Source organism: Harmonia axyridis, chromosome 6 (genome assembly GCF_914767665.1).
Source record: "Harmonia axyridis chromosome 6, icHarAxyr1.1, whole genome shotgun sequence".
Classification (NCBI taxonomy): Eukaryota; Metazoa; Arthropoda; class Insecta; order Coleoptera; family Coccinellidae; genus Harmonia; species Harmonia axyridis.
The window spans coordinates 4157754-4185531 of NC_059506.1; the positions used below are offsets into that span (position 1 = coordinate 4157754).

At 33.8% G+C, this 27778-nt stretch overlaps 1 protein-coding gene across 1 annotated transcript; it reads right to left on the reverse strand.

Annotated features, from left to right (window-relative positions):
* Positions 1–5223: 5223 nt before the first annotated feature.
* Positions 5224–26675, reverse strand: LOC123683202 (protein yellow-like). The gene is made up of 8 exons (XM_045622104.1): positions 26430–26675; positions 17865–18071; positions 16015–16202; positions 10372–10467; positions 10091–10319; positions 8254–8417; positions 7473–7658; positions 5224–5702 (listed from the first exon to the last, which is right to left on the reverse strand). The coding sequence occupies exons 1-8, from the start codon at positions 26440–26442 to the stop codon at positions 5445–5447; spliced, it is 1341 nt and encodes a 446-aa protein (XP_045478060.1). The 5' UTR covers positions 26443–26675; the 3' UTR covers positions 5224–5444.
* Between the last annotated feature and the right edge of the window lie 1103 nt (positions 26676–27778).

Here is a 27778-nt window from a genome sequence, read left to right on the forward strand (position 1 = left end):
TTATCTGAAAAAATAGTAAAGTGGACCAAAGAAAAGAGCACAAACTGTGATAATTCAATTCCAAAGAGTAACGATACTCCAACGTGGACGAAAGGGCAAGTGACATATTCAAAAACTGATATTATTTCTCGAGATAACACAATAATTTGCGAAAAATGTCATGTACCCCTACACGATATTTGCTTCGTACCATTCCATAAAAAATAACTTTTTTTTTCCTAAAAATTTTTTTTTCTGAAAAATTTTTTTTTATTTTTTGTTGTATATAATGTTTTTATGGATAAATTGAATGAATGTTGCTACTGAAGGGGTTAAAAGTCATTTTCGTCTTGTTTTTATCCAAATAGCCATCGTCCCAAAAATGGGACGCTAATTTTCTGCGGATTGAGAAATTTTGTTTCAAAATTTTAGTGAATATTTCATTAGAGAACACTCAAAAACCAGTTTATACAAAAAAAAATACTCCTTTTTATTCTATTTCAGTTCTGGCTAGTATTGGGTTAAGTCCATTTTTCGTCTCCAGTCATAATGCAATGCGGAACTCTTTTCTGTCTTTGCATTGCAAGCATCTGTTCACAATCAAACAAACACCGTTCAACATCTCTCAGCTTCAACTCGTACGGCAACCAATGTTCCTTGTTTCTGAATCATTCCCATGACTTTCAGGCGTTTTGAATTGGTTTGTTGCGTCACTCCCAATAATCCTGCCAATTCTTGTTGCATCTGACACGAGTCTTGATCAAGTAATGCCTCCAATTCTGCATTTTCGACAACCTTCTATTTTCTTTCTGGTCTTTGACCTCAAAATCACCGTTCTTGAAGTGTTGAAACCACTCTCGGGACGTTCTTTCTTTCTTTCAGATACGATAGGTATTTGATATGTTTATTGTATGACATTTACGATCTATTTATTTCGACTTACCGTTACAGCCATCTATTGCAAAACGGTGGAAGCAAAGTTTTACACCCAATAGTTTTACACCTTTGGTAATGATTATTTGTAGGTTTTTCCACAAATATTTTGAAAATATATCATGTACAAACATTGGGCATATTAGCAATTTTTTTTCGGAAAACGAAAAGTTTCCAATATTCATGTTTTCATTCACAAACTGAAAATATTGTCATTTCAGAATGTAGAAAATCAATACCACGTGGTGGTATTCCATTTTAAGTAGGCTGATCTCACAGACCGTAAAGGACTACACCACTGATTCTCGAACATTTTCATTAATTCTGTTATTACTCCTCCTGAATAATTAGCCTGGTACACCATCTAACTGATACCAGCAAGTACGAAGGTCCTCAAATGGAAGATCACCCAAAAAGGCATATACTATTGTATAATATATATAAATTCTTCATGAATGACATATTTGACTTTATATTTTCTTATAAATCGAAATATATTAAAATTAAACTGCTCCTAAAAACTATTTTTCTTTCAAATAGGTAGGGTTTCCTTAAAAAATATTGCTTTGTCCAAATAATAAAACAAAAATTGGATAGTCTAAATTTTGTTCAGAAGGGTTTCCAGGAAGTGGACTAAATATTCTTCTGCACTAATGATGTAAGCATGTGTATTTGCGGTGAAATAAATCAATACATTCAAACATGTATCTTTTATATGATTCGCTTCATGTTTAAAGTAGTCTGAAAATGTCGATTTGATTCAAGTTATCTCAAATTTCAATAAGCAAGTGCCTCCCACCCAACGAGTTGCATGGTTGATTCGGATGATTTTTTGAATGTCTTCCAAACATGACCCAAAACTGTTGTATGGGATTGACGTCTGATCTATAAGAGCTAGCTAATCCAAAGTAGAAATTCCTAAAGATAATCATATATTATGTACTAGTCACGCAGAATGATGACAAGCGTTGTCTTGCATTAGAAGAAAATTTCGATCAGAATATGGTACAATAAATGGCAGGACATGTTCTTTACTAATATTGTATTATGTTACGTACATTATTGAGATTAACAGTATTTACAACAACCTTGTCATTAGATACCGTTAACTAAATTTCTCCACAAACCATTAATGCGCCTCCACCAAGATCAAGTTCCATTAGGTAGGTACATATTTTTTATTTAGCCGTTGAAAAACATGAAAACGAAAGCAACAAAATAGACAAAATCTGAAATATCTATCTAGACAACTGGAGAAAAGTTTTTGGTGGAGATTCAATAGTAGTGTAAGATGGAATTTCGCTTATGGTGCACAGTTATTTGGTTAGATTAATAATGAATCAACACTGTAAATTACATAACCAACAATATCGAAGAATATTGCTTTATATAGGTCATATAGGTATTGGTCCAAAGCTCCTCCTAAATTAAGGGCTGTAATCATACTGCTAGGATATTACATAATAAGTACCTTTTGGAACGTTAATATAGTAGTTATAAAACTATGACCAGCACTGGTGATGCAGTATTCGGTACTGCCACCAAATACTCACACTATTCTTCGGCTGCTGTCCAACTCTCAGGCAGATATACTTGCAATTGAAATATGTGTGAAAATGTATCTAGTGAGAAACTATCAGAAAGGTGATATAGCGATACATTCTGACACTCGGACTGCAATCAAAGCATTGTGCTCACATACCATCGTCAATAGATTCTTAAATGCTATTGAAGTGCTGAAAAAAACTCAACCAAATTGGCAAGAATAACAAGGTCTGTTCAATCTGGATCCTTGACCCGTCCAAAATTCAAAAAATTAATACTCAACTACACTGCCCAGAAAAGAAGCACAAACTTGCTTCATTGGGCTAGAACCTTTCTGTAGTATAGGTTCCTAAAAAAAAGAGCGACAGGAGAAGAAGAAAAACACTCTGGAGGAATCTTCCTGGGTTGGATCATTTGAGAAAAATTCTTAGATATTGATACTGCGAGATCTGAAAAGTCTTTGAATCTTAGCAAGAATATGGTACACCTCCTCACTAAATTCCTTATAAGGCATTGCCACCTGAGGAAGTACCTCAGGAGAATGAGTATAGAAGAAAACCATGAGTGTAGGCTCTGTGGGGAGGAGGAAAATATTTCGAATCTCTTGGTGACAAAGTGCCTCGCCATCGCTAGCCAACGCAGAAAATGATTTTAGTCTTGAAGAAGTGAGAAAGTAACCACCTTGAAGCCATCCTAGATACTGAAGTTCATTAAATTTCTGGAACTGGAGGGCGAAATGTGGGTTACGACGATTAAGAGATTAAAGAGCACTGATGGGGGAAAACCAGACCATGATGTCACAGTGCAAAGAAACCCCTCTCAAGTCTACAATCTACCTTTCAAAAATTTAAATTGCTACTATGGATATTAGCTTGGCCAGCTAGATCTGAATCCCATGGAACATGATTGCAAAGCGATCCAAAGACCAACCGAATCTACCATAAGACACTTGAATGGAGTGGGGCACTTTCTTATTGAAATTTGGGATGACTGGGATCCGCAGTAGGGGTGGAAATACGCAATATTGATTGTTCTTCTTCTTCCAGCTTAGGTATCTTGCCTTCTTCGTAGGCAATATTGATTCAATGAAATAATTTATTACTAATGAAAGTTATTATATGTTGCAAAAGTTTTACTCAAAACTTAATTTTTTTCCTTCTTTTTCATCTTTTAAATGATAGTGTTGGAGATAAATTGGAAGAAAGTAGTTGTTTTGAATAATCTTCATCAATAATCTATTGGGAAATATCTGGGATTCCACAAAAATTACATATTTGAAATTATTCAATGGGTGCATTAATTTCTTGGCCTATACCTGCCAATATTTATACCAAGGTTCAAGCCCTACTGAATAATTGAAAAGAAACAAAAATAATATATTTCAAAACAAGTTGCAGAATGAGCTCCTATTCCAAAACGAATGTGAAATTGTTGAAATTCTGCAACGAGTATTAGACGATATTTTCTCTATTTCAGTCAAGTTTTATGAAATATTGTCGAAATTCAATGAAAAATTCAGATTATACATTCTAGTGACATTTGTATTATATCTTCACAGTTGGTGTGACTGTTAAGAAAATTGACAGATTATGGAATTGGAATTTGAATTATACGTTTTGAATTTTTAAATAATTTATAATTATGCATTAAATTCGTGAACTTTGTCTGACAAAATCGTTTCAACACCACCAAAATCAAGAGAAATTGTGAGTAATGTCGCAAATCATTTCACTAAATCCAAATAATATTACATTGAATATTGCCTACTCTCTTGTAATATTACAACGGATTATTTCACGTTGAATATCTCATCTTTAGCAACTACAGTGGTATTGACTTTTAAATTTTCTTAAACAAAAAAAAAGTGCGCCAATGCCTTTTCCCAATTAAATGCATATCTACAATAATAATTCTTATTTCCTACTCAATTAAAAACAAAAAAAATCTCTACGCTTTTTCTCAAGGATACACCACATTTCAATGAAGAATTGAAAACTATTGGTTCTCAAAAAATATTCAAGTAGAAGAATCGAACAATGAATTTTATTACATCAAAAAGCTTTTCAAATTACAAGAATTATTGGAAATTGCTGCCTCCAGCTAGGATTCAATAGCTCAGTCTTCTCAAGCCGTTTCGAAAATATTGAGTAATGTGTTATTCATTTGGAAAACATGTAACATCCTGTATCTTGAAAACGAAGTATTTCCGGAACGATATCATCCGGACCTTTTCAACTACACATAACTCAGAAATTAATCTCCTAAATTTGTCCAAAATAGGTGGCGCAGATATATCGTGGTATCGAATTCTTTAGATTAGATTAGAATTCATCTAAAGGGGGGGGGGGGGGGGTTGGTGGGGTTCCGTTGCACTGAGACCTAATGGTTTATTGAGCCTTCATCGAAGCTTTTCTCGCCATTACGTGATCTACAGCTAACCTTCCAGGTCCAGAGTTCTCCAAAAATGAAAATGAACTCATGCAGTTTTTATGACAACACGCTGTCATGCAAAATTATCGGTAATTTTGATGCACTTGTGCAATTACTTATGACAATTGACGTGCCTTGTTTTGTTAGGATTGGAAGTCTGGGCAGACAACCACAAAATGAAAAAGATGACTGAAACAACGCTGTAATTAGCTCATTACAGCATTGTTTTTAAAACTGTAACGAATGCATTACGAAACTGAAATAGAGAAATAAACTTTATGAAATTGACAGTAATTCACATATTTTCTTAAGTATTTGATTTAACATACGAATGGCTTATAGCTGAATAAAGCTTTATTGTTTCTTACATAACAGGATCATTATAATTAAACGAAAACAAATTAAATATTTGACACTTGAGTATTCAATTATGGCAATTATATCATGCCTATTATAATGACATCGTATGAACAGACTACATAACTGTCTTCACACGAAAAACCTGAGTAAGGCCGTTTTATCGGCAAATAAGAATAGATTATGCTTTGAGAAAATAATCATTTAACCCGATAACCTATTTTCGGCGGTCTCGGTATCAGCCCATAACTACCACCAGAACTTCCCAAAACGTTAACAGGATGAAAACCTGATGACGTTGATGAGGAAGATCTGCATCTTTCCACTAGATATTTGTTAATCCTCCTTGCTAAGACACGGAAATTAATCTCAGTTGGCGTTATGGTCTCAGTTGCCACCTTCTGGAATCTTGATGTTACAATGAAGAGTTCTTGGCCACCATTCATGTTTTTGATAACCTAAAAAAATAAACATTTTAGATGTCATTTTCATTGCGGGTTTATCATGATCGTTTCTATTGAAGAAGAATGTGTTTTGTAACATATTGACTGAACCTATTCAGGGGCGGATCCAGACGATGTTTGAGGGGGGGCCCATAGAAAATCACGGCTGTTAGTACCTACTGGGTCAAGTGTTTTTTTATAGAAAAATGGATTTTAGTAAATCATATCATATTCAGTTTCCAAAATTTTTGTAGGACAAAAACAAGGAAAAATTTCACATACCTATTCCATAAATATATTCCGTAAATTTATTTCATGAGAAAATCCAGGCGCAAGAAAGTATAAGGTGTAGAAAAAAAAAACCATTATTATTGCATAAAGAACAAGGCTTCAATTACCATAGTTAACACAGTTGTGCTTTAGGTGAAAAGCTCTTGGTAGATAATTCCCTGCCAATCTCACTAAACACACAGCAAAACCTTCCTGGCCGTTTCCGAAGGCTCACCGCGTTTCGACCACGACCGTTTTTGCTTGACGTTGTCATAAATGATCCACTTTTCATCACCAGGCACCAAGCGTTTCAAAAATAGGGCGATTTTGTTAAGATTCTCCAGTGATTCGCAGTGGAAATTCGGTCCATGCGGTTTTTTGGTTAGCTTATGTGATATCCATACATCTAGCACCTTCTTGAAAATGCAAATAGTGTTCCAAACGGTTTATTGTGGACTCTTAAGCTCTTGAGCAATCGAAACTGGACTCGACAATATCCATGCTTATATCGATATTTTCGACAATTGGCCAGTGGCCTTTCAGTTCGTGGTGCATCTTTGACATCGAAATTACCGGAACGGAATCGACGACACCAAAACTGCACGTGATTGGCTATTACAGTATAAGGGCAAAAACACTATTTACATTTTTAGCCGCCTGACTGGTATTTTTGTCTTTATCTAAGAAAAAGTATAAAATATAGGATATTTTCTTTTTGCTAGTTTCCATCATTGTGGCGCGCTCAAACTTAACTGAGTCAACTCATCACAAAACTGTCACAATGTTTTTGTAGTGCCAAATCTCATCTTTTCAACGCCATATAGTGCAACCCAATCGGACTTTTAAAATATGCATAATATTGTCAAAATATGCAATTTACGAAAATTTCTCTTCGCTTGATATTAATTTATAACAATGATATAATCACCTTCAATATGTTAAAAAAATCACAAAAATACAATTACTAATTCAACACATTTGTCACTTTCAACGTCGGAATTTGGAAATAATTATGAAATCAGTTGAATGGCATATCGAAAAATTATACACACCGGCAAAATTATTGGAACGGAAATTATGCTAACGGAGTATGTAGTTCATTTCTTTTTCGCCAATTTCAGCAAAATTTTTGTATTGAAGGTGGATTTCTCAGGAACATAACTTTACTGTTCAGGTACCGTCTTCATTATTTATTTATTGGTTATATAAAAAGATAAAAAATGAAAAGTATATTCTTATTCAGTACACTGTGGAGTGATGCATTGACAGACTAGATTGTTTACGAACACTCAGATGTATCTTCACCATTTCTGAATATGTTTTTTCATTTATTGCCATATCTTAATCCTTCTAACCTCGCCGCGTAATCAAATAAAAATTGATGCGTGAATTTCAATATACACAAAAACTCGTCTTTAATATTCTGCCTTCTGTTTTAATTCTGATATCAAGTTGAGTAAGTCATAACTACTAGATGTCATCTAACTAGAAAATAAAACTTATTCTCATTGTCACCTTTACTCCACTGACAAATTGCATCGTGGTTCTGTTGTTGTCAACAACCTCTATGTTTGGAGATCCATATTCAGTGGAAGTATCCCAGCAATTGAAAGTAACATCGCTCATAAGACCAAAGTACATGATTCCGTTTCTGTCCATCGCCTCTGCAGCACTCTGAGAGCTGCGTTTTCCTCTGTAAACCTGTAAGTTCAGTGCAGATTAAAAATCTGAAAGGAGATTTACCTATCTTACGATCAACATACAATTGAACATTCCCTGATAGAAAAAAGAGAAACGGTTTTTAGCAACATGAGATTTATATTTCCAGAATCGCTTCCTGTTTCCCCTTTTCAAAGTTTTGTTATGATGACCAAAGCTTGGTCTAAAGATGATGAAAATAGGTTACATTGATTTAATAAAAAAGTAAGTGATCAATCGATAAAAATAACAAAAATCAATAATTTCAGTCGAAGGCTCGGAAGTATTGAGTTTTGCAAATGGAACTTATTTTCTGATAATAGCACAAATAGTTGATTGCTTGAATGAAATATTTAGTGAATATACTGGTACCAATTCTTTCAAAATATCTACAAACAAATGTTATTTCATTCAGATCATTTAAATCAGCTTGAATTCTCTATAGATCTGATGACGGATCGAAATGATATCTTGTATGAAGCTTGCAATTGTCATTTTATGTCTAGACACAAAATATTAACTTATAATATTGATATCTTGTTGTGATAAACTGAACAAGCTGAAAACAGCTAAAAATCATTGGGGCAATTTACATTACATGGAATATTTCAGGTGTAGACTTCTGCTTCCTAAGATCCGAGGTATAAACCCAATTTTCTGTATCACTGCTCATTGCATGGAAAAATAACTTTCTATCTCTTCCTGGTACGAAAGGAGTCAATGCCATCCCAAGTATGCCATCCATAAGGTCAAAACTGTCACCTGAAAAAATATAAACTCAAAACATTCTGATTCATTAGGTAGTTTTCAGAAATAGTAATTTACGTAACAAGTCCGGAAAATAGGGTTTTTTTTGGACGAATAGACAAAATTCCAGGACGAGCGTAAGCGAGTCCTGGAAGTCTGCGAGTCCAAAGAAAACATTTTCGGGTGTGTTGCGTACAATATTTTTTCGGCAACCATGTAAAATAACACTATCGCTGCTACTTTCCATATTTTATTGCGATTGCGATAAAAAAAACATGCAAATTTTTGACAACTAATTTCATATGAACTGTCAGCCGTTATCTCGGTTGCTATGGATTCTATGATTCTTTTCCGGCCTAGTCCGGGAAGTACGTACTTTCTGGACTAGGCCGGGAAATGCTACTTTCTCAGAGAAAAAGCGTCCGGGAAGTGAGCATCTTCAACTTCATCTTGATAATGTGAAGGGTTTTTCGATGAGAGTTTTGATTTTGAATAGCCCGCTATCTGTGGAATTTGTCACATTGAAACTGTCTAATTGTCACAAAATTGAAACGATATAGGTACACTTCAACAACACATTTAAATCGTTAAATTTGTATACAAAAATTGTGAAAATATTCCGAACTAAAGCAGGTTTGGGTAGTCATGAAGCAACTTCTAGGCCGTCTGGTGGAAAAATTTGAGCTCTTGGACCAAGTTAGTGGGCGTCGCTCAAGAATAACTGAGAATATGGCTGCTTCAGTCCGTAGTGTTGATTGATATTGGAAATAAAGCTTTCTACAAACGACATTCCACCGTATTTTGCATGAATACTTGACGTTCTGTTCACACAAGAACTCAAGCCAGTCGGTATCTTCGTTGATTTGATCCATGATTGATGCATTAAAATGCTCCGAATTTTCATCGAAGAATCATCTTTAGTGATGAGAAAAATTTGCACCCCTGAGGTCATGTCAATAAGCAGAATTGTCGATTGTTGAAAAGTCTCCCCATTCTCAAGGTGTCACTCTTGTTTGAGGCGATTGAACTTTTCCTATTCGAAAATGAGGCTTTCACGATGAATGGATTGCTCTACCGAGCTATGATCAATGATTTTCTATTGCCGCAATAGGCAGATATTGATGTAGACGACATTTTTTCGACAAGATGGCACTACGTGCCACACAAGCAACGAAATAGTTGCAATATTCAAGGAAAGTTTCTTGGCTGTGTTATTTTTCGAAAAGCTAATCACAATTGGCCACCGAGCTTTTTTGATTCAATACCTTTAGATTTTTTTTGGGGTCACGTGAAAGTTAGGGTCTTTGCTCCACAACCAGGATGGAATTCTTGAAGTGATTAAGGACCTACAGCCGTAAATGTGCGAATTGGTAATAGAAAATATCGTGAGAAGGATATGGCGCTACAACTTTAGGTGATGAGGCTTTTGGCTGATATCGTTTTCCATCTCTATTGGCATACCTTTCTTTTTACAATGGAAAATCATCTCTTTATGTCTCTCGGCAAATACTCATTTTTTCATTGTCAATCCTTATCCCCCCCCCAGTTAATCCAAGAAATCCAAGAATTCCAATTTGATTGGAACAAGATGCCACAATAAAACATCTGTTTTCGTATACTAGCCAAGCCATAGATTTATAAGGTATGCTAGTACACCTATGGTTCAAGAATTTGCTGTAGGAACTCACCCAAAATATCGAACGTTCCAAAATTCGGGTATGGATACATGGTTTTATCAATTATCTGCCAAGATTCTCCTCTTTTCACATCGTAAACGATGATAGCGTAAGTTTGGCAGTCTGCAGCATAGACAAACACATCTTGACAAGACTCCCTAACATCTACCACTGGTGTTACGAAAATTGATCTGGATTCATATTGATCACGAGGTATTTCGTATCGATATATCACTTTGTTCTGAAAAAAGAAATACATTTAATGAAAATATTTGTGAGTCTCTTTAACTTACTGTTTTCAAATCGAATGCCAAAATCTGTGGTGGGCAAATCAAGTGTTCTCCGTATCTCCCAGTATCCAGAACCCACATTCTTCCACACTCATCTATCTGAAAAAGTGCCTTGTATTAAGAATAAGGAGTTAAGTTCGATAGTGAGTAGAATCCGACTATGGGTTTCGTATCACATCATGAGAACCATAAAAATTCTAGATAAATATTTGAAAAGAAAAACCTATATTCCTATGACAACAGATCCGATCGGTATAAGATTTTGCTTTCAAATAAACAGGGCCGTCGCTAGGGGGTAGGCAGGGGAGGCGACCGCCTAGGGCGGCAAAATTCTGGGGCGTCATTTCAATCTTGATCAACAAAAATCATATGTGTACAAATTCGAAGTAAGAAATAAGATTTAAATCGGTTAGAAACAACACGAAAATATACAGACAATTTAATCAACATTTTAAACTATCAAAGGTGCCGCATTATACACAACAACTCATAAATATCCAGATGTCGTGTAAACCCTCTCGCAGCTGTTTACTGTTTACGAGATATTGATGCCTAATAGTAACTTAATGTGTATATTTTTTCTATGTTATTATAATTAAAATTTTACAAACTGTCGCCTTCAACTTTTTCATATTTCGGTAGAAGACCCCGATAACCCAAAATAATTTTTTTTGCATTCTGCAGAGTTGACTGTTAGGGCGGCAAATTGGGTATTTGCCTAGGGCGGCAATTTGGCTAGCGACGGCCCTGCAAATAAAGATTAACAATGTCAAGTTTTTGTCTTCTACAGTAGCGGAAGCATCAAAGCAAAATATTAAACAATGTAGTCTTCTAACAACAAAGCCGATATTTTGCGCGTATATCAATCAATCAATCAATGTTATTTATTTTACCAAATTTAGTACAATAATTTTGAAGAAATACTGTCAATTAAACCAATGGTTTGTGCCTGACAGTAACAATCATTACATCTAAACAGTTTCAAAATCAACAAATATACATGAACCCATTTTAGTATTTTCATTTCACCAGCTTATAATTATACACACATATTCTCTTATTTATTATTTCCTTTTTTTATTATTTTCTCCCCATTTTATTGATTCCCCGCCTATTTTTGTTCTTCCCCCTATCGATAGAGATGAATGCAGCACAGTACAACTCAAGAATTAAGAATTGTGTTTTTTATTTTTCTGACAAAATGTCTGAGGTCACTTACACGCTTTATCTCCTGAGGTAAGGCGTTGTATAATCGTATACCTACGTGTGAGGCATGTTTTTGAGAAATTGTTTTCTGTATTTTCGGCGTTTTTATTTGATTTTGGGATTGACTTCTTGTGCTATAAGTATGCTCATACCTTACATAATCTACACGGTGTTTATATATCATCAACAGAGCATTTTTGTGGAATAATTGTCCAATTGTGTACACTTTAGCTTCATTGAATAGAGAGTGAGAGGGGTATAAACGATCTTTTTTCATTATTATCCTCAGAATGAATTTCTGAGTGGTTTCCAAACTTTCGAGATGAGTTCTATAAGCTGCCCCCCAACCAACTATACCATATTCCAAAATTGACTGCGCTAACGCAAAATAAATTGTAAATATTGTTCGTTGTGATAATATATTGACTAACAGTTTGAATTTTGGTGATGTACACCTAAGTAATTTTACTATATGTTTAATATGCTCATCCCATCGTAGCAATCGATCTATGTACACGCCCAAGTCATAATATGCAATAATAATTTCAATCTTAGTGCAAAATTTTGTGTTAGTAGTTAGTAGCAACATTAGAATCGAGTGAATTAAAGAAAGATATCGAAACAAAAAACAAAATTTCAGTGACAACCGATCTGACTCAGCTGGAATTTTGCTTGCAGAAGTGTTTAATAGCACCGGTTGATGTTTCTGAATTTTTCGTATTTTGTAGAATATGACCTCTTGGATAAGGAAGTAAATGGGTCCAACTCAAGCCTATGACTAGTTTCCGAGATACAGGCTGTTGTAGTTGTAAAATGGCATTTCTTCCAAGTAACGTTTCTCGTAAGAAAACATCTTTTGCGCGATAAATAATGCTTACCCATAAGGTAATAATTTCAGAGTGGTTAGACTGGTATACAGAAAATCAAAAAAAATAACCGGTTACAATTTTCCCATTAGGCAAAACCTTGAAAAATTCAAGCAGAATGTCATCCCAATATTTTCGTTACAAAAAAGGCGACTAGATTGAATGCATAATATAATAACTTCACATATAGTTTAAAAACCACAATTGATTCAGAAACTTTGCTGGATTCTGAGTGCGTAATTATAGTTTCTATTGGTACAGTCTGAATCTTTTCAAGCATAGTTTTATTTTGTGTATAATAGGCAATTGGTTTTGATTGTAATGTCACACTTAGCACCAATATTTCCAAATTACCATAAATTTCTACTCCTTTAACTAGTTTTTAATTAGTACTAAGTAGTGTTAATAGACACATTATCAAATTCCAAACGTTTCCAAGATATTGATGTTTATTTCCTTTGGTGCTAATTTCGCAGTTATCATCAACATTTTCAAATTCCTCTATCAACGAGATTAATTAATGTTAATTAGTGCTTTTGGATCCATTACAATAAAACTGACTATTTTCTAGCTTTTCGGATTATTTATTTTTCATAATTATGTCGCCATCTATGAAATAATGTGCGAGTCATATGTCGCATTGTCACATTGAATTCATTTCATTTCAAACTTCGCGAAAGGTTTATTTAGCACCTACCTATCGATAGTTTCGAATATCTGAGATTTACAAATTCCTATTTATGTATTGAATTAGTTTGTTGAATCATTTTTAAGGTTTAGTTATTCATTATTGTTGTTGCCTAAAGCTTCCTACATAGACAACATAATCTGGTCGACCCAACCAGGTTCAGTTTTGTTTTTTTATTATCACGAAATTCTGCATAAAATTGGAACTAGTATTTTAAATATACACAAAATTTTATTCTGATTGAACCTGTTGTAGAGAAATATTGTTTTTTTTTTTTAATTTCCTCTGAAAAAAGATTGAAATAGTTATTTGATATCAACACCAAAAATCTCAATGTCATCTGTTCCTTGTTCATGGTCACATTGGCTAATTTTTTTCGATATGCTTCTTGAATTATTTTCTGTGGGAATTTTCTAGGAAAATGCACCTGTGAGTATGAGTTTCGTGAGCAGTAAGAAAGCGAAACAAATATGACATGATCTTCTTGACATGGATATGTACCTTTGGAATTTTAGTATACAAGGTTTCGATATCAATGAGAACATGCTACATCTCCTCACTGGCTTTCTTTTTCAGGGAACTACCACCTCGGAAAACACCTAGTGAAAATAGGGATATCGGAAACTGTCGAATCCAGATTCATTATAGGAAGGATGAAGAAACAACACCTGATGACCTCGTCAAGAAATTCCCAACCATTTCAAGCTAAGGTGAAAATTGATCAATTCTCAGTAGTTTTTCGGGAAAATATAAGGGATTGTGTAACTTAAACTTTCAGTATTCCAAAAATCACAACAAGACAATGTTGAGGTCGTTGAGCTGTGAAAAGGTTTGGTGCATTTGATTTGAGAGTAAAACCAATGTTGTTTTATGTAGCCTCTATTCTTTGGAACCCTGAAAATCTTATGTTTATTGTCGGGGCCCTACGATATTTGGATCTTTTCAAACTGTCCCTGTTAGGAAAACGATAATGCATCAGTTTGTTACATATAAAAATCAGCCATGATCACCTTCAGTACTGAATTATCAAATTTGTTATTTGTGCTGCCTATTGAACATATTTCATTTCCACGATTTTCGTTATGCACGTCTGATGCACAGATGGCGGTGCTAGTATTAAATCCATATGATATTTAGTAAGTACATACCAACCTTCTAACGATACGTGTCAAAATTTGACAGCAGTCCAACCATTAGTTTATGAAATATTGCGTTGTGAGTGTAGCTACTTTTGTTATTTGAAACAAGATGGAAAAAAACAAATTTCGTGTGCTCATCACAGATAACAGAGTAGAAGTGCTCATAAAATATTGTTTTCTGAAGCGAAAAAATACAGTTGAAGCAAAATCTTGGCTTGATGACGAGTTTCCAAGGTCAGCACCAGGAAAATCAACCATCATTGGTTGGTATAAGTTTAAACGTGGTGAAATGAGACGGCGAACGCAGTGGATGCCCAAAAGAGGCTGTCACAGACGACTAAATAAAAAAATTCACAAAATAATTTTGAATGATCGTAAAGTGAAGTTGATCGAGATATCATCTGAACGTGTACATCATATCATTCACGAATATTTGTACATGAGGAAGCTGTGTGCTCACAATCGATCAAAAGCAACAACGTGTTAATGATTCTGAGCAGTGTTTCAAGCTGTTTAAGTGCAATAAACCTGAATTTTTGCGTCGATATGTGACAATGGATGAAACATGGCTCCATCATCTCACTCCGGAGTCCAATCGACAATCAGCTGAGTGGACTGCACATGATGAACCGAATCCAAAGCGAGGAAAAACACAACAGTCTGCTGGCAAGGTTATGGCATCAGTTTTCTGGGATGCGCAAGGTATAATTACCATTTATTACCTCCAAAGGGGCTAGACCATCAACAGCTATTATTATATAGCGTTATTGGATCGTTTAAAGGATGAAATCGTTAAAAAACGGTCCCGTTTGTAGAATAAATGGTGCTGTGTCATCATGACAATGCGCCGTGTCACAATTCAACGAAAACATCGCTAAAATTGCTTGAATTGGGCTTCGAATTGCTTCTGCATCCACCGTATTCACCAGATCTGCCCACAGCGACTTTTTCCAGTACTCAGACCTCAAAAGAATGCTCGCTGGAAAAAAAATTAGCGCCAATGAAGAAGTAATCGCCGAAACTGAGGCTCATTTTGAAGCGAGAGACAAATCGTACTACAAAAATGGTATCGAAACGTTATAAGATCGCTATAATCGCTGTATGGCCCTCGAAGGCAAATATGTATGTTGAAGCTGTATCGCCCTCGAAGGCAACTATGTTAAATAATAAAATCGAATTTTGTCAAAAAAATGTGTTTCCTATGGTAGACCGGGGACTTTTCAATCGGCCTGTTATTGGAGGAATTCTCGAAGATTAATTTTCAATACGCGTTCAATTTATTATTCAGACTCTGAGTAGTTTGTTGTAGCTTAGAGTAGAGTAAATTCGGCCAAATTCGTGAATTCCGAAACAGATCAAAACAAATTATAACAAGAATAAAAATAAATAAAAGTATAGGACCAAGTTTAGGATCACGCCATCATGTTTAGACAGAAATTGTAATGAATTTTTCTAAATAGACATCAATTTTGTGGAGAAGAAGAAGGAAAAAAAAATTTATGGTTATCAGCTCAGGAGCAGCCGTATGTACCTAAGTTATAATTTTCGAAAAATAAATAATATTTTCAACAATCTCGAAGCTTCTGAGACGTCTATCAAAAGCCTTTGAGAGTCGGAATAGAAGCTTTATCTTATTTCGGTTATGTTTGCAATTTTCTTGAAATGCTGAAGTTCAAGTTCATGCCCTTAAAATTACACGCATAAGTAAATGGGTTAGTTTTCACATTCCATGGTTCTGCTCAATTACCTGAATCCGGTAGACAGATATGAGCCTGTTCCATAAGCACTGAGTGGGGTTTCTATGCCAAGACCAAGACGGATATGGTCGTATTATATAATTCCCCCTGTATATATCAAAAGTTACTTCTCCAAGAGTTGCAGGAGAGCCATATTGGAACCTTGGTATAGTAACGAATAGTCGGTTAGTCTTATTCGCTGAAAAAAGATGAAAACACATATAGTTCTGATGTAGACAATACAGGGTGGCCTATTAGACGTTTATGGAAAACTTATCATAATTTGTGCTGAAAATTTGCACATTGGGATTTATGACAATGATCTTTCTCCCTAAAATATTTTCAGAAATAGGATGTGAAATTTCATGAATACGCTCTATTAGTGTGACGTCACACATCGCAATTTTTGGTTCCATTGTCAGTGTTCGGAATCCAAACAAATAAATTGTCACATGAGCGTTCAATCTTTTTATATGGAACATCCATCCTTTGAAATGTTAAGCGAATGATAGTTTAATTTAGTTATGTTAAGAGTTAGAAAAGATAGTTTTTTTTTGTGTTTATTTTTTCTGTTTGGAAATGTAATACTTTGGACGTATGGATTCTGTAATTTTTCAGTTAAAATGTAAATCACGTACAGGTTATACCTCCGTGTGGAACGTTTATACTGTATTTCAGAATAAACTATATTATTATATTATTATTATTCAAATTAGTACGATGTCGTTGAAGGAATTGGCTTATTTTCATAAATAAGAGTATTTGCTAGACAGAAGGAAGGAGGTTAATACCAGTAAGTTTGAATCCTGTATCATTCCCCAGATTTTGTAAAAAGCCGTGTTTATTAGTTGAACTTCAAGTTAGAACTTAGTGGCATTAATCTCGTGCCTTCTGTCTATCAATTAATAGTAAAATCGTTCCTTAAATAATTTTATTTATCAAAATCAGCCAATTTCTTCAACGACAACGTACTAATTTGAATGACAATTTGTTTGTTTGGATTCCGAACACTGACAGGAGAACTAAAATGGCGGTAGGTGACGCCATCACTAATAGAGCGTACTGTAATCAATCATTCGTAAATGAAAATTTTATTGGTTTATGGATTCTCAAGAATCCCAACAAACAATTAATTACAATTCATGAAAAGTCACATTCAGTTATAAAAGATCGACTTTTAGTTTTTTCTGTGTTTTTCAGTCACAGACTACTTCACTCAGTTAGAAATTGCATTTTTTTGCTCACTTCATGTTTTGCCCCGATAACTCTTGCAGTTTTCATTTTAGGTATAGGGTTTGCTTAAGTAACTCCTCCTCTTTTTATACGTTGAATTGACTGAAATAGTGAAACATATAGGTTGTAATTTAAAAAATTGAGTTTTGATAACTCAAATGAGTGGTCCAAGTTTATGATCTTGTCAAAATACCCTGTACGTTTTTGGTTCAAACCGCAAACTGTCTTAGAATGGTACATATTGGTAAAACCCAAAAGAAAAAAAAATGTTTTCGAAAGAAACTGTTTCAAATTATGGCAAATTGCTGAAATTGTCATGAAATAAGCTATCTAATGAAGTAACAATAGACTGGGTGTGCTATTTGAAATAAAAAAGTAGTGGTCTGTGTCCAGTATCGCAGGAAGTTTTAAAGATCTGAAAATATTTCATGTAGAAAGATCATAGTCCAAACCCCAATATACAAATTTTCTGCATAAAATTATGATAAGTTTTCCATTACCGTCTAATGGGCCATCACGGTGAATCACCCTGTATAGAATCTAATTGCCACAATCATATTTTATAATATAAAAAAACGCAATAATGCAAATAAATGTACTTTGCATGCAAAAAATACTCGATACATACATGAATAATAAACATCGACGTCTATAATAGCTGGTACTCCTGGAACGAAGAAACCATCCTCTATGTCATGTTTCCTTTCTATGGCTGAATCATATTCGAATTCCAACTGACTCCACTCGAAAATCGGTATGAAGTTGTCGTCTCCAAAATATTGAATTCCCGAAGTGAGACAAATGTTGTAGAATATCAGAATCAATGTCAGGAAATCTGAAAAAAATTGAAATGATGGAAAATGGTATTTGTAAATGAATAAATGAAGAATTAATGATTAGTGATTCCAAACAACTTTAAATATACTTTGGCAAGATTAGATGTTTAGGGAACGAAGAGTAAGAAGTATCAATCAACATAATGAAATGCATAATAGAAGCAAGTCACTTAATTGAAATAAATATATACACTGCGCAAAAAAATTAACGCACATTCTGAAAATCTCAATTTTAATGAAAGTTAACTCTACATTGACTTTATAACTTATTTTTTATGTTCTCTCGGAAAGGTTTTGAACGAAACAAGACACATTAAATGGAAGAAAAATTCAGGATTTCACCGAATCTTATGTGAAAGGAAAGAAATTAACAATTTTAAAATACTAGAATGCTGATAAGTGATCAAATACTTGGTATTTCCATCCCTTGCGTTAATTACAGCTCGGCAACGACGGTTCATACTCAAAATGAGTGATCTTAAAATGTTCTGATCTAATCCTTCCCAGATTTTTCTGAGTTGGATTCCTAAGTCATTAAGAGTAGCTGGATGATTTTCTGAACTTCTCAGCCTTCTATTGAGGTTGTCCCAAACCTGCTCAATCGGATTGAGATCTGAACTTCTTGCTTGCCATTCCATTCGAGAGACTTCAACCTCTTCAAGGTACTCCTGAACGATGCGCGCACGATGGGGTCTGGCATTATCGTCCATAAAAATGAAATTTTCACCAATGTATGGGGCAAATGGCACTACATGCTCTTCAAGAATGTTCCTTATATACCTATCAGCATTCATAGCTCCATTATCAACGACCACTAGGTCTGATGCGAGCAGTCAAAAATATTTCACCCCATACCATAATCGATCCTCCCCCGAAACCAGTAGTATTCAGGAAATTGCACTGAGCATATCTTTCATGTGGACGTCTGTATATAAGGGAACGTCGATCACTATGATACAGGCAGAATCTAGACTCATCTGTGAAGAAAACTCTTTCCAAATCAGCCTCTTCCCAATGGATATGCTCTCTCGCAAAATCCAAACGCGCCCTTCGATGGGCTGGGGTAAGAGCTGGGCCTCTTGCCGCGACACGAGGCCTTAAATCATATTCTCTGAGGCGATTTCTTATTGTCTGAGTGCTAATTTGCACCCCATGAGTTTGCTCAAGCTGATTTTGAAGGAGGCGAGCGGTTGCAAACCGTTGTCTCAACGAAGAAACTCTAGAAGTAACGTTCTTGAATGGCAGTTGTTACCCGTGGTCTACCCTGTCCTGGTCTTCGGACATTCATATCTGTCTCCCTGAATCGCTGCAACATTCTGGACACACTTGTATGGGAAACTCCAAACCTTTCTGCAATTCTTGTGTATGTCCACCCTTTTTCTCGCAAAACTACCGCTTGGGCACATTCCTCTTGGGTCAAATTGCGTGTTTCGCGTTGCATAGCGATCGAGTGTAGGAAATCAAACGAAAGAAAAACTATTGATCACTAGAATTGATCGAGAACAACTGATTTCAGAATGGAGCCAATACATTCAAAATCTGATAATCTCATATTTTTTTATTCCTGCTGGGGAAAAACATCTGTATTGAAGAAAAACGTTGAAAGTGGATAACATATCTATGCATGCATAATTCTGATAAAAATAATTATCATGGAGAACACCTTCAGTTGTAGAATAAATTTGAGATTTCTATAATGTGCGTTAATTTTTTTGCGCAGTGTATTTTCCATGTTTTTATTACCGATTAAACTTAATATCAGATTAAACTTAATATCAACAATGTAATCCTCATATAGTTATTGTCCAATTTTATTGGTATCAAGCACATAAAAGAAAGTATAATTGAGTGGGTTTCAATTGTGATCAAATACATGAAGTTAAAGCTGAAACAGTTCAATACTGTCACTTGATTGGCACAACAGCCCCTATAATACTCACCCAGAGTTTGAGGACCACCTTTCATTGAGTTTATTCTTTTTTTTTAAATCATCAAAAACTATTCTGCGATTTTGATATTGAATTAAATATGTAACAAAGGATCTGAGAAATTCGCTTTACAAAAAACTATAGATCGACAAATTTGGCAAAAGAATAAGGGGGCAATTTTAATGTAGTGGTATTTGGATCTAGCAAAATTTTGTGTTGTCATGAACTATTAATGCATCATGAGTATTATAAATAACGGTGGTTAAAAGGTGTGTTGATGACCCAACCTAGCTGATATCTAACTTTTTCAATGATGAATGGGTATAATGCTCATGATTATGTCTGAACAAAATTACTTGAATGTCATGGTCAATGGGATTAGAATCATTGCATTTACCATTTACTTGATGTATAAAAAATATAATAGATTTATCTTCAAATTGTCCGTTCATTCAAACGAAAATTATAAACTTCAGGAAAACTTTTTGAATAAAAAAACAGAATCTCCTAGATGATCAATCAATTTTCATCAACATATCTTGATTCATCTGGAAATATTTTTGATCTTTGAACACATGAATTATTGACCAGTAATTCTGACACACCATGTAAGTAACGAGTGTTTTTTTTCGAGGTATATAACTTTAAGTTAGCAATACTGTTCAAGATGGCGACCGATTTAACAGCTGTTAAATGATTTATTCTCAGTTTGGTTTGGCAATTCATCATGAATAGACTCACGCCTGAACAACGCTTGCAAATAGTGCAATTTCATTTCGAAAATAATGGTTCTGTGCGGAATACGTATCGCGCACTACGTCCATTTTATTTTGTTCAGCGATGAAGCGCACTTCTGGTTGAATGGCTACGTCAAAAAACCAAACTGCCGCATTTGGAGTGAAGCTAATCCTCAAGTGTATTTTAAATTATGAATCGTTTGAATCCTCGAAACAACACCCTGTACATCGGAATTTTGGAAATTTGTTTTAATATTCGGAAACACCACTAAAAACTGAACTGAAACGTGTACTTCAAATTTTCACGCAGTTAGTTTCACTGCACAAATTTTCAACTTAAAAGTGAGGTTTTTGAGAACTTGGATACCTGAAAGTGGTTTGAAGTGACTTTTAACAATGAATTATCAAAAATATAGAATCCAAAAGTTCTACACGGTGAAAGCTTCCGAAAGCGTTAGATGGGATTCTCAAATCAGCTCGATAAAAACATCTTATTTATGTACCGGGTTTTTCACCATAATTTGACCCCCCCTTTTACTTTCTTACTGAAAGAGGTATAAAAAAATGTTTCCTACAAAAGTTTCACGAAATCGACTATTGCTTTTTAAAATGATTTCACACAATGAAAAATATACAGGGTGTTCCATGTGAAAAAATGAAGTTGCGATCAATATATCGCTCACCCTGTATATTTTTTATTTTGTGAAATCATTTTAAAAAACAATAGTCGATTTCGTTAAACTTTTGTAGGAAACATTTTTTTATACCTCTTTCAGTAAGAAAGTTAAAGGGGGGGGTCAAATTATGGTGAAAAACCCGGTACAATATTCCATTCCACCAAAACTCGATTTTTCCAATAGAAATTCTGAATAGTGATTCGTCAAATATTCGTATTCGATTACTCATCGGTTTTTATTTTACCACAAGCGTCAACATTAAATTTGAGGGGAATTTATGAAGAATAATGGAAAAAATGTTTAATAATTGGAAATTACAAGGAATATAGAGGTTACTGTCCTAGCACGCCGAGATAAGGAAAAAATTCAGTCAATTCAACAATTATTCACTTTGTTAACAAAACAACTTACAATTTTTCGTTGTTTATTATCTACGTTGTCTTCTATACGTTATAGAGTCATTTTGAAACACTGTTGAAAATGTAAGACCGCAGAATCTAATTTATCCTAATTGCTGCGAATTACGAGAAGAGCAATTAAAAAAAATGTGATCACTCATAATTGGCTGTATTATGAGGAATAATTCAGTCAGGAACGCGGAAATCAATCGCTAACCTAATTTTTAACAGTAGCTACAATTTGAAAATATGACAATTCGGTTATGAGTTATGTTCAGTTGAATGCGGACTTCGAATTCACATCTTTATTACAATGAAATTATTATACACTGTGTCCGTAAAGGTAAAGTACAGAACAAATTCATTTTCAGCTAAACAGACCATTTTAACAAATAATCCTGAAACACGTCGATTTTTTTAACTTAATATGAATGTGATAACCTGATAACCATAATTATATAGTATAAATTCACCTTAATTTCTTGATTAAATCATTGAATGCATGAACATACAAGAAAAAGTGAATACATTTTGAAATAATTCATTCATATGACGAATAAAAATTCATATTTCAGAATGAAGCTGAAGAACTGACGTAGAAAATTTTGAATAACTATCAACTCAAATGTTTTTTCTGACAATTACATTTTTTTTTGTTGAACTCACGCTTTTCCAATAGATTAGTTGCTTTGAAATATTTTAGAGAAACGAATTAGAAAGTCCTCAAAATATTGCGCCCAAAGGAAATTTTGTTCGAATATAATTAGTTGATTTATTCCCTTTCATTTCGATTGAAATTCTCCGCACATTTCTTTCACATATTTTTTTGATGCTAATTTTCTTCAGATTCAACATCTTGAATTATTCCAGCTCCTATAAATTTCTATTTTTTTTTTGCTATTAAGTAGTATTCCGGAAAAATTATTACAGGTTCGTACCTAGAATTGTTGATTTCTCATGAATATACATGTGTGGAATATCTTATTGTTGTTTTCATTTTATTAACATTCATATATTCGAGTCTTTGTATAATAATGCATTGTATAAGCATAAATTTGATGAACTCAAATTAGGAAAAAAATTTTTATAGATTTCATTCTATATTTGAATAACTTCTGAGTACTCCAAATATTCGTGTATAGAATCCTTCACTCAACAATCGGTGATCATAAAAAATGAACCTATTTCAGGTCAATTCGATAAAATTCCAGCTAATTCTGAATTTCAATTTAATATTTCGTGAATTTTTCATTTCATTTCTGAAAAATTGCGATATTTCATAATTTTTGAATCAGAGCACTTAAATGTTATGTTTATATGAAGTTCATTGATAAAGTGATGAAACTTAGATATACAAAGAGAGTCACAAGAAACTGTACATATTTTTACTGAGGTGGACATCAAATGACCATTTAAAAGTGCATTCTCCTCTTCATAAATTTTATCAAGGGAGATTTTCGGTTTTCACCGACAACTTTGAAACATCATAACTTTCAAATGGTTTTCGCGAATCAATTGAAATTTTCAGGAAATACAATATTCAGGAACTTTTAGCAACCAACATTTTTAGACTTCTGAAAATCCTGATCTTGTTCTGAAAATGTTAGTGGTTTTTGTCTTCCACAGATTTTTCACCCCGTGAATGGATTCTTCAATGTTTGAAGAGAAAAATTCAATCGTAAGGGAGGTTGGGACAACTGAGATACCTTAAGATTTAACGAGGTATAACTTCCTCAAAAATGCGAATAAAACAATGTTTGTTGATTGAGACACAACTTCAGATACTTATTCAATACACAAAATTAACAAAATAATAATTCTTGGGTGAGAATTTTTGACTTGAAAAAAAAACTTCAAATGCCTCACTTGCCCCATATCGTGTGGCAAGTGAGTCCTTCTACTCTTCGTTCATCGAAACGCTATATTGATACACATTTTTAATTTTTCATGGAAATTGTCTCAAATTGTTTCGTTATATTGATTTTTTTTCTTCATCTGGTATTGTTGGTGGTTTTTCGGTAAATTTTTTATTTTGCCCTCAGCGTTTATTCTCTTTTCTCCTTTTTTATTCAAAGAACATGGTCCAGCAATTTCAAAGTCCTTATGACTGCTTTGGTTTTTGCTTTTTCTGTGATGATCTTTATAGGATGATTTTGTGATTATTTTAGTACTCGAGAGTCACTTGACCCAATGTGTCATAAGAAGTGAAATTAATGTATTGCAAAGAACACTTATGTTTGTCAAAGTTCTAAATATCAATGTTGCACAGGGTATCCCGGGAAGAATGCGACAAACGAATACCATGAATTAAAGTCATCAAGGAGGACCCGTATCAAGAGGTCTCAATCGCCTAAGTGCCTTCGTTTGGGATATACAGGGTGATGTTCATCTTATGAGTGAAATTTCACTATTGAATAACTCTTTAACTAATCGACCGAATAATTTCAAATTTTGAAGTTTTGTCACCCTTTCCTATCGCCTGCCTTCAATAGTTCTGAAATTGAGTAAATCAGATTCGGACTAGAAAAATTTCAGAATTTTCCTATTTTCGTGAATATTGTATCACCCTGTACGTGAACATTATGATATTTTTCCGTTTTCGGAACCACAAAAAATCAATTCATTATAAAAATTCTAAATTTTGGCTTGGCACGGTCATACAGGGTGATCAATAAACATTCCCTTATAAGTGAAATTTTTTTATTTCAATAACTCTTCAAGAAATCCACCGAACAATTTCAATTTTTGAAGTTTTGTCGCCCTTTACTATCGCCTTCCTTCAATATTTCTGAAATCGAGTAAATCAGATCCGAACTAGGAAAATTTAAAATCTTTTCTATTTTCTTGAATATTGAATTACCCTGTATGTTGATATCATGATTTTTTTTTTCGTTTTCGTAATCACAAAGAATTAATTCATAATAAAAATTTCAAATCTCTCGTAGTTCGTTGTTCAAGATATCTTGAATTTATCGGTAATTTTATCTCAAAAATTGAAGTTGTTTCACCCTTCACGAATGTCTCACCTAAATTTTCCTCAAATTATTTAGGAAAACTTTCAATCAACAAGCTGGATAAAGAATAGAACAGAAACGGCAAATAAATTGAAAATATTCGATCTCGAAAACAATTAATAAAAAATAAAATATTTTCAGTTAAGCAGATACTGTTCAAAATGATATTCCTTCATTTTAATGCATTTTTGAGCACGTTGATATGATATAGTTGTTTCACAGATTCTTCTTCTTCTTGGTTGAATCGGTTGTACTTCTTTCATGAGGGAATGTTTAATATTAGAGTTTAGAATGTTTAATGGCCACCCTGTATGATGGTGGCAAGCTGAGTTTTAGAATGATGATTATGAATGTATTCGTTGTGGTTACAAAAACGAAAAACTCATAATATTCACGTACAGGGTGATCCAATATTCACGAAAAAAGGAAAAGTCTGAAATTTTCCTAGTCCGGATCTGATTTACTCGAATTCAGAAATATTGAAGGAAGGCGATAGGAAAGGGTGACAAAACTTCAAAATTTGAAATTATTCGTCCGATTAGTTGAAGAGTTATTGAACTGTAAAATTTCACTCATAAGATGAACATCACCCTGTATATCTCCAACGAAGGCACTCAGGCGATTGAAACATCTTGATACGGGTCCTCCATGATAACCTTAATTTATGATATTCGTTTGTCGCATTCTCGTCATCGGTTTTTCGAAAATTTCATAAATAACATAAATTCAAAATATCATTATACTTACATGTATTGAGTTTTTCGACTTCATTTTTTTGATGGGACACTTTCAAATAAATATTTTTCATTCATTTCGAGATTTAATTCATTTTGTGTACATTGTATAATTGTAGATAGGGTATCAAATTTAAAAAACATCATGTTTCCTCTTTATCGCTGAAACGGTAATTCTCGAGATGCTTTCAGTGAGAATTGAATTTGGGACACTCTGTACCTTCGAAATTGTATATTTTGAATTGAATGAAAAGACTCGGAAAACATACAATAGACCACTACGATATTCCAATTATTTGCCTTTGTTGTTATTGTTATTGTTGTTTTATTAACCGCAGGTTTGGAATCAATGAGTTGCCAAAAGTTGAATAATAATTCAAATTGTATATTTTGAATTGAATGAAAAGACGCGGAAAACATTCCATAGATCATAGACCACTACGATATTACAATTATTCATAAGTGCCCTATGGATTTCTATTGAAAAACTAAATTCTCGGACGCTATACATTTTGAAAATATAGGAAAAAAAAACCAACCTACATGCTATTCAACAACAAGTGTGAATTGTGAAGAATATAACAATAGTAGTACCTTTGAGTTATTTTTGATTTATTCACCGCAGGTCTGGAAACAGTTAGCTGACAAAAGTTGAATAAGAATTGATATTGTATATTCTGAATTCAATGGAAAGACATGAGAAACAAACCATAGGCCACTACTATATTACAATTATTCTTAAAGACCCTATGGATTTTAATGGAAAAACTCAATTCTCAATGTACCTATATTTCAACAATGATGATTGAAAGTAAAATCTAAAAAATTTATGGCATAAATTTTTTTTTGTTGATATTTACATCACATACCCACAAATCTCATCTTCCACAGAAAAACTCACAACAGTTCGATTTCACACGAAAACTCGGAAATAAACTCAACGCTCGAGTACGTACAACAACATAGGAAGAAACGGAAATAACGAAAAAGCGGAACGAATGGACGGTAGTAGAACAGAGTACCACGAAGATCATGGAGATTCTGATAACTAATATTTTATATCATGGTAATAACGCGTCCGATACCAGAGACTTGAGTCCAGAACCGGCCTATTCTCAAGTTAGACACCATACCTTTGAAAGTAATTCGGATCAATGAAAACTATGAAGAAAGTGGTATTGTGCGAATATATCACATAACTCGTTACGAAAATAATAGTGCATGAAGGTGAGAAAAAAATTATAAACATAAAACTAGAACTTGGGCATCGAATGTTGCGTATAGAAAAAATTGGTGTAAAATGACATGTAATGGATATTATGTAACCTAGATTCTTTTGAATTCAACAGTTACCGATATTAAATAAAAAATATCAAACAATTCATGTGAGTTGTTCGTAATATAGGCTCTTCGAATGAGAGATTTCATTTTTAATAGACTGCTTTATGGGCAACTGACATCCTTTGAAGCATTCATTTTTTGACATTTGATAAATGAAAAGTACGACATTACTAAAAATGGAACGATACAATAACGCAAACAACAAAAATAATGAAAATGGGCAGTCGAAACACTTTTGGGTCGTCCGGAAGTAACTTCTCGGACGGCAATAGTGAAATTGGTGGGAAAATTTGAGCTGTTGTGACAAGTTGGAGATGTGAAGAATCGAAACCGTGTGCGTCCGGGCTTGAACCCTAGTCATCTGTATCGCATCTATTCCCTCTAACCAATGTTCTGCCAACATCACTAATAACTAAGCAGGTACAAACGATCTAAACCCAAAATTCAGTACAGATTTGCGAAGCGGCGTTCAATAAGTCCATAGTAACACAGATTTTATGTTTGAGAAGGAAATTCAAATCAAGGGAAAAATTCTTGGACAGATCCTTCAAGGAGATGCGCTTCTCTTTGAGGGATGTGTCCTTAAACTTTTCCATAGATTGGATCGCTAGAATTATGTTAGTTTGTTAATTATTAATAAATCCTATATTCTGAGTGTATAAATGTTTGAATTCTTGTAAGAGTTTATTTATAAATAGCAAATGTTCGTTAACTACCAGTTGAAAATTTGTTGATAATGAATTTATGTTATTTGTTCATTAATATTATTTATAACCGAAATATATTAAATATTATCAAATACCTTGTGAAAAAATATTTTATTCTCTATTAATAAACTTTTTTGAATGCATAATGTAACTATTAATGAATGCTGTAA